This window comes from Pogoniulus pusillus, chromosome Z (genome assembly GCF_015220805.1).
Source record: "Pogoniulus pusillus isolate bPogPus1 chromosome Z, bPogPus1.pri, whole genome shotgun sequence".
NCBI classification, from domain to species: Eukaryota; Metazoa; Chordata; class Aves; order Piciformes; family Lybiidae; genus Pogoniulus; species Pogoniulus pusillus.
In genome coordinates, this window is record NC_087309.1 from 111141953 (window position 1) to 111156914 (window position 14962).

A 14962-nucleotide genomic window follows, 5' to 3' on the forward strand; every position below is an offset into this window, starting at 1 on the left:
CTACTGGATGCACCTTGAGGGACAAGGTGATTGCAACATTCAGTGATGGAGCAAAATACCTGTGCATATGATTACCCATGAAATAAATTCCCCTTTCATGAAGGCTTTTCTTTTTCCTGCCTTAGGTTCCAAATTTCATTAATGCTACACTTCCAGCCCATGAACTGATTACTGCCCAAGAGATAGACAGATACTTCCGCCAGGAACTCATCTACAAGCGGAATGAGCGAATGGGCAGGAGGGTGAAGGACCTGCTGGAAGAGTATCCAGACAAGAGTTTCTTCTTTGCATTTGGAGCTGGTATGTAACTGAGGATCCCTTCAACCTGAACACATCTTTCCCATGTCTGTTAGAAGCTTTTCACAAGTGCTTGCCTCAGTTGAAAGCAGCATCAGTACTCTGACCATGATGAACAAAGAATGCAGCTTTTCCCTTGACAGTTGTTCCATACTAAGAAAATTTTTCAGTCCAGGAAATCCCAGAGTCACAGAATCATAGAAACATTATGGTTGGAAAAGACCTCCAGGATCAAGTCCAACCTTTATACTTACTCTGCAAAGTTCACCCTTAAACCATATCATAGAATCATAGAATCGTAGCATCAATCAGGTTGGAAGAGACCTCCAAGATCATCCACTCCAACCTAGCACCCAGCCCTAGCCAGTCAACCAGACCATGGCACTAAGTGCCTCATCCAGGCTTTTCTTGAACACCTCCAGGGATGGAGACTCCACCACCTCCCTGGGCAGCCCATTCCAATGCCAATCACTCTCTCTGGCAACAACTTCCTCCTAACACCCAGCCTATACTTCTCCCAGCACAACTAGAGACTGTGTCCCCTTGTTCTGTTGCTGGTTAACTGGCAGAAGAGACCAACCCCACCTGGCTACAACCTCCCTTCAGGTAGTTGTAGACAGCAATGAGTTCACCCCTGAGCCTCCTCTTCTGCAGGCTAAACACCCCCAGCTGCCTCAGCCTCTCCTCACAGGGCTGTGTTCCAGGCCCCTCACCAGCTTCCCAAAATGGGAGTAAGGCACATGTGATGTTGCCCAGTACACCTAACCATGGCACTGACTTGCTCCCCCTTTAGTGCAGGCTTACTGGAGCCAACCCCCCATCGTTTGTTTTGTCTGCTCCACAACTCAACTCCTCAACCCTACAATGGGGGTGAGGAGGAGCAGTGGCTGTGATGATTTGGGTGTTCCCTGCCCCCCCACGCTTCGGAAATCACCCAGACTAGACTCAGCAGCTCTGGAAATTGAATGAAGCTTATATTTACAGCTTAGCACGATATACAAGCAGATATTTACAGTGTATACAATTATAGACAGAAGGGTAAGGTAATACAGGAACAACAGCCCTCCCAGAAAACAGTCCCCAGAAGGGGCTCTCAACCACCCTTCCACCTTTCCTCCCACCCTTCTACCTTACCCAAGATTTTGCCTTATGCCCAAGGAAGATTGGAGGGTCAGTGAGGGGGTTTAGGAAGCAGGTGTGTTAGTCACAAATACGGCAGGTTAGTTTAGAGAGAGAGATAAGTTCAGCACAAAACCCAGACAGCAACTTTGTTATCTATGTTTGTGTTCTTGTTCTTATGCCTCTCAGCAAGCCTATGAGTGAAGTAGACATCACTACTGTTTTCTTTTCACAGCCTGTAATCTAATTCTTCTCACCAAAACATTCTAGCTAGCTTCAAACTAGCACAATGGCCAAACTAGCCTAGCAGGATTCGTGCCCTGCCAGGACAATACTGAACCAACTATAGTGCACATACACAAGGAAAAGCTCTGTTTGTGTTTGTGATCTGACCGACCAAGGTATGAGAAATAGAAGAGATGTGAGATAAAAGGTAGCAGTGCTTGAATAAACCTTTCAAGGGCACATCCAAAATAATAGCATGCCAAATTACATGAATCTAAGGGAAATCATGTCTGTCTCTATTTCATGTCAGAGCATGGGGCTGAGCTGGGGAAAATGTGTCTCTTGGTAGCCAGCAGGTAGGCACACCCAGAAGTACATCCAACTCAGTGAGGATAACATTTTCACACTTCAGACTGGGAATAGATGGAGAGTACAAACAGGATTGGTTTTCCATGACTCTCATCCTTTGGTCTGCATTCAAGGAAGGGAATGTTCAAGACAGGTGGTAGTTCACAAAGTGTTGCATCCCCTCCACCACAAATAATGCAGGCCTTGGGAGAGGGGAAGAACTGAAACTAATATTAGGTAGTGAAAGGTGGCTGATCATGTGTGTTCAGGCATCTGTAAAGATTGACACATGCTATTGTAAACACTTGGGAGAGTCCAGTGCAGAGCCACAAAGGTGATTAAGAGAGTGGAACATCTCTCTTACAAGGAGAGACTGAGGGAGCTGGGGCTCTATAGCTTGGAGGAGAGGAGACTGAGGGGTGACCTTATTAATGTTTATAAAGTTGTAAAGGGTGAGTGCCAAGAGCACAGAGCCAGGCTCTTCTCAGTGATGCCCAATGACAGGACAAGAGGCAGTGGGTCAAAGCTGAGGCATAGGAAGTTTCATGGAAACATGAGGAGAAATATCTTTCCTGACAGAGTGACAGAACACTGGAACAGGCTGCCCAGGGGAGTTGTGGAATCTCCCTCTCTGGAGACATTCAGAACCCTCCTGGACACATTCCTGTGTGATATGGTATAGACAATCCTGCTCTGGTGGGGGGTGGGAGTGTTCTGGTTGAGCTTTCAAGATCCCTTGTAGCCACAAACATTCTGTGATTCTGTCATCTTCCTGCAGTAACAGTGCTCTGTGCAACTCCCTGTCATAAAGGACATAGATTGTGTAGATTGTGGTCATTTCCATCTATAGGCTAAGACCAGGACTTTGATATACCTCAACTGCTGATGTCCTGATTGCACTCTTCCCTGCTAGACTAATGTTCCTGACCAGCCACTTGCATCAGTTGATCTCCAAACACTGGGCATACTCTTCATGTGCTTTCCCATCATATTTTGGAGTCCAGACAGGTTTTTGGTTATATGTGGGGACTCTGGAACAACTTTGAAATTGTCTCTAATTATACTTTGGTGTCAGTTCAGCTTCTGTCTCACCTGCTCTTCCAAAAGGTCTGCTCAACAGACAGTGTCAGCCTCCCAGTTTTAGCCATTGTCTGATTGCAAGAGGATTTGCTTTTATTTATTTCATATTCGTTGCCTAAATGAGAAGTAACATCACAAGATACAATGCAGAAAAGATGTCTAATTCTAGAGGTCTGAGGTTTTCTGAGTTGACATTGCAAGTGTGCTTGCAGGCTTTTACTGGAAAACAATAAGCTCATTTAGCCTTTTGTTATCCAGATTGATGTATGTGACAGTAATTAGTGAGAGATTTCATTTGTGCCAGCAAGCAGCAAAGAGGAAGGAATGTCTTGTATTCAGTTTTGATTGTTGCTTGAGTATTGCTAATTACTGAAGAAGGATTCCAGGAAAGTGCTTATACGAGGCAAGTTACAGTGAGCTGTAGAAGAAGAGAAAAAGAAGGACTACAAAAGTGGGACTAAGTTACACAATGTATGCAATAGGAAGAGAGCTTATATATTATCCAGTGCAACCCTTAACCCAGCACTGAAGGGTCAACTCTAAATGATGTCCCTAAGCATCAAGTCTACATGCTGCTTGATGATTTGATGAGGAATAACTTGACAAGACTGGGATCATAAAATTGTAGTTATTTTTCTTTTCCCCAAAAACCTCATCCCAAAACTATATACACAATCAGTTAAATTTTATTTACAGGTTCTAATTTAGTAGGGAATTTTCACAGGGATGCTTATGGATAATTCTGGTAGCTTAGGAAAGTCAGGAAATGGAAAAGGCTAAGGCACAAAATAGCTTTACCTCACTTAGAAATCAGAGGCAGGGCAGCCCTAGGGAAAAGCTGAGAGAGCACTGGATTTACTCATGAGGGTGAAATAGGAATTTGGACACATTCCCTGGATCTCTTTTGTGGCAGCCTGTGGAAACTCCAAGTTATAATCCAATTTGAGAGACAGGCAGCATAAACCCAATGGAAATGGAAGCTGCCAAAGTCGAAGTGTCTGCAGACACAGCTCCCGCAAGGCAGAGCGGCACTGCCTTAGCAGCTCAGGCACAGCTGCACTGCTGCCGTGTTCCTGCCAACAGCAGCAGCTTGCAGCAGGGGCTGAGTTGTTCCAGCTCAGGGATAGGGAGCGGAAGCCAAGGGATGCCAGTCCAAGGAGAAGCCAGGCCCAAGTGCCACAGGGAAATCTCTCCAAATGGAACTGCATGGACCAAATGGACCTGCATGTGCTTTGTGACCAGTCTATTTGAAGTCTTTCCTAGACAACATGTCCAGTACCAATATATACTGAGCACAAAGACTCCATCCAATCACAGTCCCAGATGCCAGCACGAGCTCTCCCACCAGTAAGTACATGTATGAGAGTGGCAGGAAAAGGATTTTTGCCTTTCCTTTTTCAAGCCTGCAGAGGGAGGGGAAAGCAATTTCACGCCTTCATCTTCCCCCATTCAAACCTCTGCTGACAGAGGGGAGGAAGGGATTTTGGAGCACTCCACAACACGAGCACACCAAGAGATGGTGACTCCACCACTGCCCCAGGCAGACCCTTCCAGTGCTTGAAACCCTTTCAGGAAGAAATACTTCCTAATATACAGCATAAACCCACCCTGATGCAGCTTGTAACCATTTCCTCTAGTCCTGCTTCTTTCCATCAAGGAGAAGAGGCTGGTCACCTCCTTGCTCCAACCTTCCTTTGGGTAGTTGCAGAGAGTTGTGAGGTCTCCCTTCAGCCTCCTCTTCTCCAGACTGAACAATCCCAGCTACCTCAACCACTTCTTAAAGAGCTCCAGACCCTTCATGAGCATTGTTGCCTTTCTCTGGACACACTCCTGTACCTCAACATTCTTCCTGAAGTGAGAGGCCCAGAACTGAACACAGTACACAAGGTGATGGAGCTCAGGGTGGCATTGGCCTTCTGGGCCGCAAGTGTGAATTGTTGACTTATGCCCAGCTAATCATGAACCAGTACCCCAAATGCTTTTCTGCACAGCTGTTCTCAACTTCATCATCCCCCGGCCGGTATGGATATCAAAGATTGCCCTGATCTAGGTGCAGGACCTTGTGCTAAGCTTTATTGAACCTCGTGAGATTCTTCTCAGCCCACTTCCTTAGCCTGTCCAGGTCCCTCTGGTTGACTTATACTCCTCAGTCTTATCAGCTGCACCACTCAGCTTGGTGTGATCTGCGGTCTTGCTGAGGGTACACTCAGTCCCTCTCCGTATATCACTGATGAAGATACTGAACAGCACTGGGCTCCCCAGTTTGAAAGGGACAGGCAGCTACTCGAGAGAGTCCAATGGAAGGCTACAAGGGTGATTAAGGAACTGGAGCAATCTTAGGAGAACAGGCTGAGAGACCCGGGACTGGTTAACCTGGAGAAGACTGAGAGGGGATTAAATAAGTGTATATAAATATCTGGGGGCTGAATGTCAAGAAGGAAGGGACAGCCTCTTCTCACTTGTGCCCTGTAGTAGGACGAGGCAACGGATGTAAACTACAGCACAGAAAGTTCCACCTCACCATGAGGAAGGCCTTCTTTACTGTAAGGATCATGGAGCACTGGAAAAAGATCATGGAGTCTTCTTCTCTGGAGACTTTCAAGTCTTGTCTGGATGTGCTCCTGTGTGACCTGAGATAGATTATGGTCCTGCTCTGGCCAGGGGCTTGGCCTCAATGATCTCCAGAGATCCCTTCCAGACCCTGACATCCCGTGATCCTGTGGTCCTGTGACTGCTTGTCACCCTTCTCCATTAGGACATCAGCCATTAACCACTACCTTTTGGATGTGACCATCCAACCAATTCCTTATCCACCCATCAAATCTATACCTCTCCAGTTTAGAGAGAACAATGTTGAGGGAACTACGTCAAAAGCTTTACAAAAGTCTACATAGGTGACATCTGACTTCCTTTATCCTCTTATGTAGTTGTTCAACCGTGGAAAGTCATCTAGGTTGGTGTCATGGGTTAAGCTGAATATTTGCTGCTGTTATTCATGCCATGCTGCCATTATTCCAGATTGACAATAAAAGTGATAACTGGAACAAAGTACTATGGGGCTTGAAGTGCAGATTGCGACATGAGAGGCTTCTTGTTTCAGTTGCTGCTTTTGTGTTCTGGATCTTGAGTGTTGTCTCTTCCACTGACACAGCAGTGGGAGGGGGAAGGATGGGGGAGTAGCTTCCTGGCTTGGGTTTTTAGCTTGATCGGTTCTGCTTGTTGCTGTCTGATGTGCTTTTTCTGCAACTAAGCTAAGGCAATTGTGTGTCTGTCTTATCTCATTTATTCAGTAAACTGTTCTCTCTCTCTCTTTGTCTCAACCTGGAGGCTTTTTTATGTGTTGCGTTCCCCTCACTTCTGTGTTTAGGGAAATAGATAGGGTAACCCGTTGGTTTGCTTTGACCTGTTACAGTTGGTCAGGCAGGACTTGCCCCTGGTGGAGTCATGCAGGCTGCCTCAAATCACCTCCCTCTCCTCCGTGTGCTTTAGTGTTGCACCATGGTGCTGCTCGTAAATCTCTGCTTGCTGTGGGAACTGCAGTCAAGGCCTCACAGGCAAATGTGGTCAAGGCCTGCCTACGATGGACTCCAGACAGTGCAGTATGAATTATGCCAGAGACACTTTATTACATACAGCCCAAAATATATATACACTCAGCCAGTAGAGCACATGCCTACACATTGGCATTATTAGTCAAGGACAACCCACTCCATCAGCATAAACCACGCCTTGTTTTCCTCATTACCGGGGTGTCCGTTATCTACTCCTTCAGAGGTAAGGTAGCCAGCTGCAAGTGAGAACCAAGGTTTGTTATTATAAGGACCTGCCTGCTGTTTATTCTCCTCACTCCGTTCCCACAGCTCTCCTCCACCTGCACCCACAACTCTTCTGCATTCTGCATTCCCCCACTTTAGTATACGTTCTAGAAGGATCTGTTTCATGATGTGTCTCTGCAGTGTTATTAAGATGCCACAGTTCCTTTATGTGTGTCCTATCACACCTTGTACCTGTCCAGTCTTGTTTGAATGTTCCATAACCTGATCCTTTTTTACCTGGGGTGAATCTTCTTTGTTCTGAGCTTTCCCTCTAGTTACAGGAATGTGTGATTCACAAGGGCTGGCCTTACCAATAAAGAAATTGACAATGGCACCTTCATCTCTTCAATATTCTTTTTCATCTTGTCTCCTGAACACTTCAGCACTGAGGTGGCATTTATCTAGTCAGCATTTTTACTGCTGAAGTATCAGTAGAAGCATTCCTTTTCCTATGCATGGTCACTTGTTCTCCAGGATTACTTACAGTTTCTGCTGAATGCGGCTAAACAAGAAGAGAGGGGAAAAAAAGGTGGGGGAGGGAAGCAAAAAAAGGAGTGGTGGCTTTTTTTATGTAGGAGGAAGCATACTTAGTGGCTTGAGATCCTGGCTTTATTATGACAAACAAGGCCTCAGGTGAATCCAGGGTTTCTAGGAGCCAAATTCTATTTCCATCCAGTCTTTCCTGCATCTTCGAATAGCTGAGAAACTCCAGCAGAGCCAGCTCATGAATAAGAGATACAGAAGGATCTAAGATGCCCTGCATCCCAGTGGATGAAATGATTGACATCAGTGAGAGATGCTGACTGATGTGACAACTTCAGAAGTTGGTCTTCTTAATCTTGTAAACCCTGGAAAATTCCTTTTTCTCTCAGAGCTCTTTTTTTTTTCCTGCTCCTAAAAAAATAAAACTTTTTCAGAGGCTTTAAAGTATAGCAGACGTTAGCAAGGCACCACTAGAACTGTAAAAAAGACCATGAAAACTTCACCTACCATTTATTTTATTTCCTAAAGAAAATAATGAATGTGTTAATTTAGCATTACTCAGGCGTAGGGATTCAAACCTCCATGGACTAGCTGTTTTCTCCCTAGTCTTCCCTCTGCCATCCCTCCCAGGAAGAATCATAAAATCATAGAATCAGTCAAGGTTGGAAGGGACCACAAGGATCATCCAGTTCCAACCCCCCTGCCATGCCCAGGGATACCCTACCCTAGATCAGGCTGCCCACAGCCTCATCCAGCCCGGCCTTAAACACCTCCAGGGACGGGACCTCAGCCACCTCCCTGGGCAACCCATTCCAGGCTCTCACCACTCTCATGCTGAACAACTTCCTCCTCACGTCTACCCTGAACCTGCCCACCTCCATCTTTGCTCCATTCCCCCTAATCCTGTCACTTCCTGATATCCTGAAACATCCCTCCTCAGCATTTTTCTATGCCCCTTCAGATACTGGAAGGCCGTAAGAAGGTCACCTCAGAGCCTCCTCTTCTCCAGACTGAACAGCCCCAACTCTTTCAGTCTGTCCTCATAGCAGAGGTGCTGCAGCCCTCTGAGCATCCTCATGGCCATTCTCTGGACACTCTCCTGAATCTCCATATCCTTCTTGCAATAAGGGCTCCAGAACTGGATGCAGTACTCCAGGTGTGGTCTCAGCAGAGCAGAATAGAAGGGGAGAATCACCTCACTCTCCCTGCTGGCCACACTTCTCCTGGTGCAGCTCAGGATCTGGTTGGCTTTCTGGGATGCAAGTGCACACTGCTGGCTCATTTTGAGCTTCTTGTCCACCAGCACCCCCAAGTCCCTCTCCTCAGATCTGCTCTCCAGCCAGTCACTGCCCAGCCTGGATTTGTGCCTGAGATTGCCCTGACCCAGCTGCAGGTTCTTGTTGAACCTCCTGAGGTTGGCTTGTGCCCACCTCTCCAACCTGTCCAGGTCCCACTGGATGGATCCCTGCCCTCCAGCCTGTCTGCTGCACCACACAGCTTGGTGTTGTCAGGAAACTTACTGAGGCTGCACTCAGTGCCTCTGTCCATGGCACCCACAAAAATGTTGAACAAGACTGATCTCAGGACTGATCCCTGATGGACTCTGCTTGTTGCTGGCCTCCACTTGGACATGGACCCATTGACAGTCACTCTTTGGGTGCAGCCATCAGCCGGTTCTTTATCCATCTCATGGCCCACCCATCAAACCCATGTGTCACCAGCCTGGAGACCAGGATGTGGTGCAGGACAGTGTCAAAGGCCTTGCTCACATCCAGGTAAATGACATCAGTTGCTCACCCCTCATCTGCTAATGTTGTGACCTGTTCATAGAAGGCCCCCAGATTTGTCAGGCAGGAGTTGCCCTTAGTGGAGCCATGCTGATTGTAGCCAATCACCTCTTCACTATTCTCCTGTCTCAGTAGTGCCTCCAGGAGAATCTCCATGCCTTATACGAAGGATTCAAAATGTGTAATGAGGAATTTCATGAAAAATCCGTAAGAAGCTGAATGTTAGCAGATCCTGGAAGAGGGCAAAAATGGGGAGGAGAGGGCAGAAAGGTAGTCTAAAGCAGATTAAATTAATCTGGTGGTGTTACCTCACTTCTGCCTGGGCATAAAGGGTTTGCTGATTTCCTGCTTACTGCTTCTGTCCCGGGAAAGCAGCCTCATTTTAGTCTCTTCAGTAGGAAAAAAGGATGAGTATCTGGGGAGGTGCCTCTCTAATCCAAGTATGCCAGATCAATCCCATCAGCTTTGAGGCTGTTTTCCTTAGTAGTCTCTTTGAGTCTTCAGAATGCTAATGACAGTTTATTAGAGCAAACCCTCAAGGGGATAGATAACGTTGTGGAGGCAGAACCCACATTCAAAGCCACAAGGTTCACACGAGGGACATTCCCCCTGGCATCTCTGACAGTTGAAATGAGGAAACCTTTACATTTCTGCATTAGAGGCAGAAACCTCTGTTTCAATGTATTAGTGCAGCTATCAAAATCAGCCTATTTCTGTGCTATTTCTGCTTAGGTACTGACAGTCTGGTGACCATTAGCTTAGTATCAGTGCTGGGGTTTACACATTGCTACCTTTATTGGGCAGCTACAGTAGGAAAAAAAAAAATCATCTTGTAGTGTGTATTAAGCTAGTAGGATTTCTAGTTCTCAATACTGTTATCAAACATTTTTTTTAAAGGAAGCAGTGGTATGGAATGGGAGGAGGTCCAGCAGCAGAGATGGCTGTGAATTCTGCAGCCCAAACATAGCACTGTTCTTATCTTCCCTTACTGGTAACGTAAGGCTGTGTGTTAGCATAGTCATGTGTGTGAGTCTTCTTGCCTAATGAGCAGAGTTCATCAACAGGGCAAAACTCTCAAGTTAATTCAGGTGCAGATGGAGCTCCACCTGACTAAGTTTGCCTGAACAGAATCTGGTTTTTTTGGGTTCTTTTTTAAACTCAGCTTTCATAAAATAAGCAGTAGAGAGTTTTAAACTTTTCCCTTCTGCTAATCTTGCCTTAAGGCTGGCTTTATAACCAGTGGAAAACCTTTATCTCACTTCAGGTTTTGTAGTTATCAGGAAGTATGGCTTTGCCCAAATGTAAAAACGGGAGTCCCTGGGGACTAAAAATACTCAGGTCATACATTTTAGAAACCTAGGTTTTGACAGAACCTGGTGGATAAGAGTGTCTTCTTGTCTTTCATAAGAGAAATGCCTTCATTGTGGCTCATTATAACTTCATATAGTTCATTTCTATGGTATTAGGCAGTTTTTCCCCTATTAGGCATGACCTTCATCATAATTTTCCTTGGGATGGATTTCATGTTTCAATTATTCTCTTACAAACCAATGTGGAAAATTAATCCTAGTAATTCAATATATCACAGTATCACAGTATCATCAGGGTTGGAAGAGACCTCACAGATCATCAAGTCCAACCCTTTACCACGGAGCTCAAGGCTAGACCATGGCACCAAGTGCCACGTCCAGTCCTGCCTTGAACAGCTCCAGGGACGACGACTCCACCACCTCCCCGGGCAGCCCATTCCAGTGTCCAATGACTCTCTCAGTGAAGAACTTTCTCCTCACCTCCAGCCTAAATTTCCCCTGGAGCAGCCTGAGGCTGTGTCCTCTTGTTCTGGTGCTGGCCACCTGAGAGAAGAGAGCAACCTCCTTCTGGCCACAACCACCCCTCAGGTAGTTGTAGACAGCAATAAGGTCACCCCTGAGCCTCCTCTTCTCCAGGCTAACCAATCCCAGCTCCCTCAGCCTCTCCTCGTAGGCTTGTGCTCGAGGTCTCTCACCAGCCTCGTCGCCCTTCTCTGGACATGCTCAAGCAAAACACACAACTTTTAAAGAAATGGGAGGTTATTCTTTATTTCCTCCCAAGTGAATGCAGTTTTGAGGCACTTCATTCACATCTCTCCATGTCTAGTGGAAGTGTTTTCTTGAACACAAAGAATACCAGTGTTCCACAGTACTGACCACCAGGTTTTACATTAAAAAGGAGATTTTAAGGGAATTGTGCTTTTTGAAAACAAACTCTTGTGCTGGCCTCCATAAAATCATAGAATCAACCAAGTTGGAAGAGACCACCAACATCATCCAGTCCAACCTATCACCCAGCCCTGTCCAACCAACTAGGCTGTAACACCAAGTGCCTCATCCAGGATTTTCTTCAACACCTCCAGGGATGGCAACTCCACCACCTCCCTGGGCAGCCCATTCCTCCATGGAGTAAAAGCCTCAAGTTCCATGTTCATGCAGTAATATTTCATTAATACTTCTTTTTACAAGTAGTCATAGGGAGGAGCATGTTGGGAAGTTTTCTGTATCAAAAAGATTTAAGGATGTGGGAGGGTTACTTGCTACTTGCATAAGTATTATAATGCTGTTATTATGGAATTACTAAACATTAATTATGGATATTAATACAATTGTTAAGGGTTTTTTTTTTAATCATTACAAAGATATTAACTTATTTACAAGGTCTTTTTGTGCTCAGTTGTGCAAATAGATTACAGAATATGTGCAGTGCAGTACAGTACCAAACAATTTCAAACAACATAGTGGAACTAGCAAAGTGCAAACAGTCAACTTTGAGAAGAGAATCTTGCAGAGCAATTTTCTGCTTGCCCTCTCGGGGGACTCGAGAGGTTCCTTTCTGCTGATGCAGAAGGCACAATTAAGAGTAAACAGAGAACTTACTACAAAGAGGCTTTCTAAAATCCTTTCCACTGAAGCAGAAGGTACAGGATGGCAACAGAGCTAAAGCAAAGAGTTGTAATTATAAAGAGGCTTTCTAAAATATTTACTCATAAATTAGTACCTCTGGATTTCCAGGGCTGCATTATAGTCCAGACAGTACCCAAATCACTTGGAGGGAGCTGCCAGTGGTGTGGTAACCATTGGAAGCTTTTAGAGTTTTCCGAGGACTCTGGCAGGGTGCTGGGGCTTGCATGGTCTCTGACCTGGTCATAGTCTGTTCTCAGTCAGATGGTGTCTTCACAGGGCTTTGGGCTTGGCATGGAGGTTAGCAGGTGTGCAGGCAGACACAAGGACTTGTTGTGTTGTTACGGTAAGCCTGAATAGGCCAAAATAGGATTGAACATGTCCTGGCTTGCCCAGACATGTTTTTCTGCTCTCCCTCTCTCTGTTTTGGGGAGAAGCAGCCATGGAAAAGAGGACAAAGAATCCGAAGCCACTGATTCAAGCACCCTGGCTTGCTTAGACTTGTTTTACTTCTGTTTATATCCTGTAGTAAACAGGGTACATACATTTGCCTTGTGCCTGCCTCATGTGAGGTCTGTTTTTCCCAAATCTGTGTAAAGCAGGCCTGTGCCTTCACCTAATATGGTCAAGCTCAGCTAACTGCCATTCTGAGTGACTATTCTGTGTCCAAAGGCCCATTAATCTCAGGCTACATTGATAAAAAGAGATGAGCAGGTAACACGGTGTGCACTGCCATAGTATTTGTGTTTGCTTGTTGCTGCCTGCTGTCATTGCTCTCTGCCTTTGATAGTGATTCTGCCATTGCCTTAAGCAGCATCATGCTTTGCTAAGCTATAAGTTATCTCTGCTGAATTGCCTGCAAATGGTCTGCCTCAAGTTTACCAGGAACAGGCTCTAAATGCCTCCATGCAATAGGTCTGTGTGGCCAGCATGACATCCGCGATAAGACTGCAGATTGCAAGACATCCTACCTACACTTCCCAAGACAAGGAGCCCTGGAAAGGACACACAGATAGTCCAGAGAAATCAGGATTTTGCAGATCGTCTGCCTTCATTTCCCAGCACCCTGTGAAGTCTGGGAAGAACCAGAAGCCTCAGTGGCTGACAAGACACCAACAGAATTCCCTGGAAGTGTTTTGGGTGCTGTCTGAACCTGTAGCTAGTCCTGCGAGTCAGGAGATAATTTTTGTGCATAAATACTCAAGGCCTCTTTGGCAAAATTCTGTAATTCACCATTGCCTTCTGCCATAAGCAGAAAGGAGCTCCTTGAGTCCACCTAGTTGACAAGTGGTACATTGACCGCAAGAACCTCTTCAAATAATGTTTGTATTTTTGCTAGTTATTTCTCAAATGTTCTAGACCCTGTGTTATCATCTGTATAATGTTCCCATGATCATTGCAGAAGAATCTATTTACTATTAAAAAGTAGTGGTTGGAGTGGTGAGAGTCCTGAATATCAAAATTAATAAACAATATTAATTTTGAAAAAATACCTTCTTGCAGCAATTAATTACCTCTCCATTACAAGCATGGCAGTAACCTGCTCTCTCTCACCATGCAAGCTGTGTGAGGCCTGTATAAATGAGCTCTCAAGCTGGGAGCAGCTTACTTGCTTGCAATACCTGTAATTGCTAGTGGCAGTAGTGCAGCTTGCTCAGGGGCATTGGGCTCACCTGGTCTTACCCCTTCTGCGTAGTCCAGGCTGTCATTACCTGCCAGCAGGGTTGTCCATGCTGTGGTTTTGGGCTGCTTTCAGCAATGACTCTTGCCTAGAGCACAGACTCTTTTGCTTCTTCCTGGTACACTGAGGCATGCCAAAGTTGGTAGACAAGCTTGACACATCAAAGCTTGGTACAGCAGCAAGGCTGGTCTTGAATCAGTAAGGTGAGGCAAAGCAAGGTGAGGCATTGTAATTTGCTTACAACTTCTGGCCTGCTTTTATCAATTGCCTAAGACTTAATTCCTCCAGTGGGCCACTGAGATTAACCAATCAGAATGGCACTTTGCCAGAACTAATTATTAGGTGAAGCCATGAGCTTGCTTTACCCAAATTTGGGAAAACATAGGCCTTGCATGAGGCAGGCGCAAGCCAAGTGTATGTACCTTGTTTACTACAGGATGTAAACAGGAGCAAAACAAGCCTAGGCAAGCCAGGGTCCTTAGACTTAGTGGCTTCTTCTCCTTTGTCCTTTTTCCTGAGTTTCACTACCACTATGCTCATCAACAGAAAGGCACTTCTCGAATAGTCTGAAGTTGTTCTACCTCACTCTCACTTACATGAGGTGAGTCATGCTTTGGAAGTACCCCCTTTCTCTGCTGCTTGGAGTCAGGGGATGAGAAGCAAATCCCCTTGCCCTTTGCCTTTACATATACCTCTTCATGTTGAAGGTGAGAGACAGGAACTAAGTCAGCACCTTCTGTGCTGTCCTTCAAGTGATTAATTTTACTCATTTACAATTTTTAATTATAGTAGTTCCTATTCCCTTGCTGACATGAATTTCTCAGTTCAATACACCTGAGGGGCTGAAGCAGTGGCAAGCAACAGACACCAGCAGTATTAGGTTTTGTCCATGTCATGACAAATCAGCTTTAATTGTTCTGAAGGGAAAGGTTATGCTGAGGAGCTAGGCAAAAATCCAGTTGTTAGGTGAGAAAATGTGGTTCCAGTGGGTTTGCATTGCAGTGTTCAACTAAGAAGTTTCATTTGAGCTACAGATCTGTTTGTGCTCTTATCCTCCAGAAGAAAATTTCAACTTAATAAATATCTGTGTTCAAATGATACCATCCAACTGTCATGCCTTAAGATGGTAGTTCATGAGACCTTTGCTGCTGTCGTAGGAGAAACTGAATTTGTCCTTCAATTCAGTGAATCCAT

At 45.5% G+C, this 14962-nt stretch overlaps 1 protein-coding gene across 2 annotated transcripts in view; it reads left to right on the top strand.

Annotated features, from left to right (window-relative positions):
* Nucleotides 1–14962, top strand: part of LOC135173492 (metalloprotease TIKI1-like) — an 82619-nt gene that overhangs the window by 51612 nt on the left and 16045 nt on the right. For both annotated transcript variants that reach the window (XM_064140442.1, XM_064140443.1), the window contains exon 4: nt 126–300. In XM_064140442.1, the coding sequence (XP_063996512.1) occupies nt 126–300 (175 nt within the window). The remainder of the gene's footprint in view (nt 1–125; nt 301–14962) is intronic.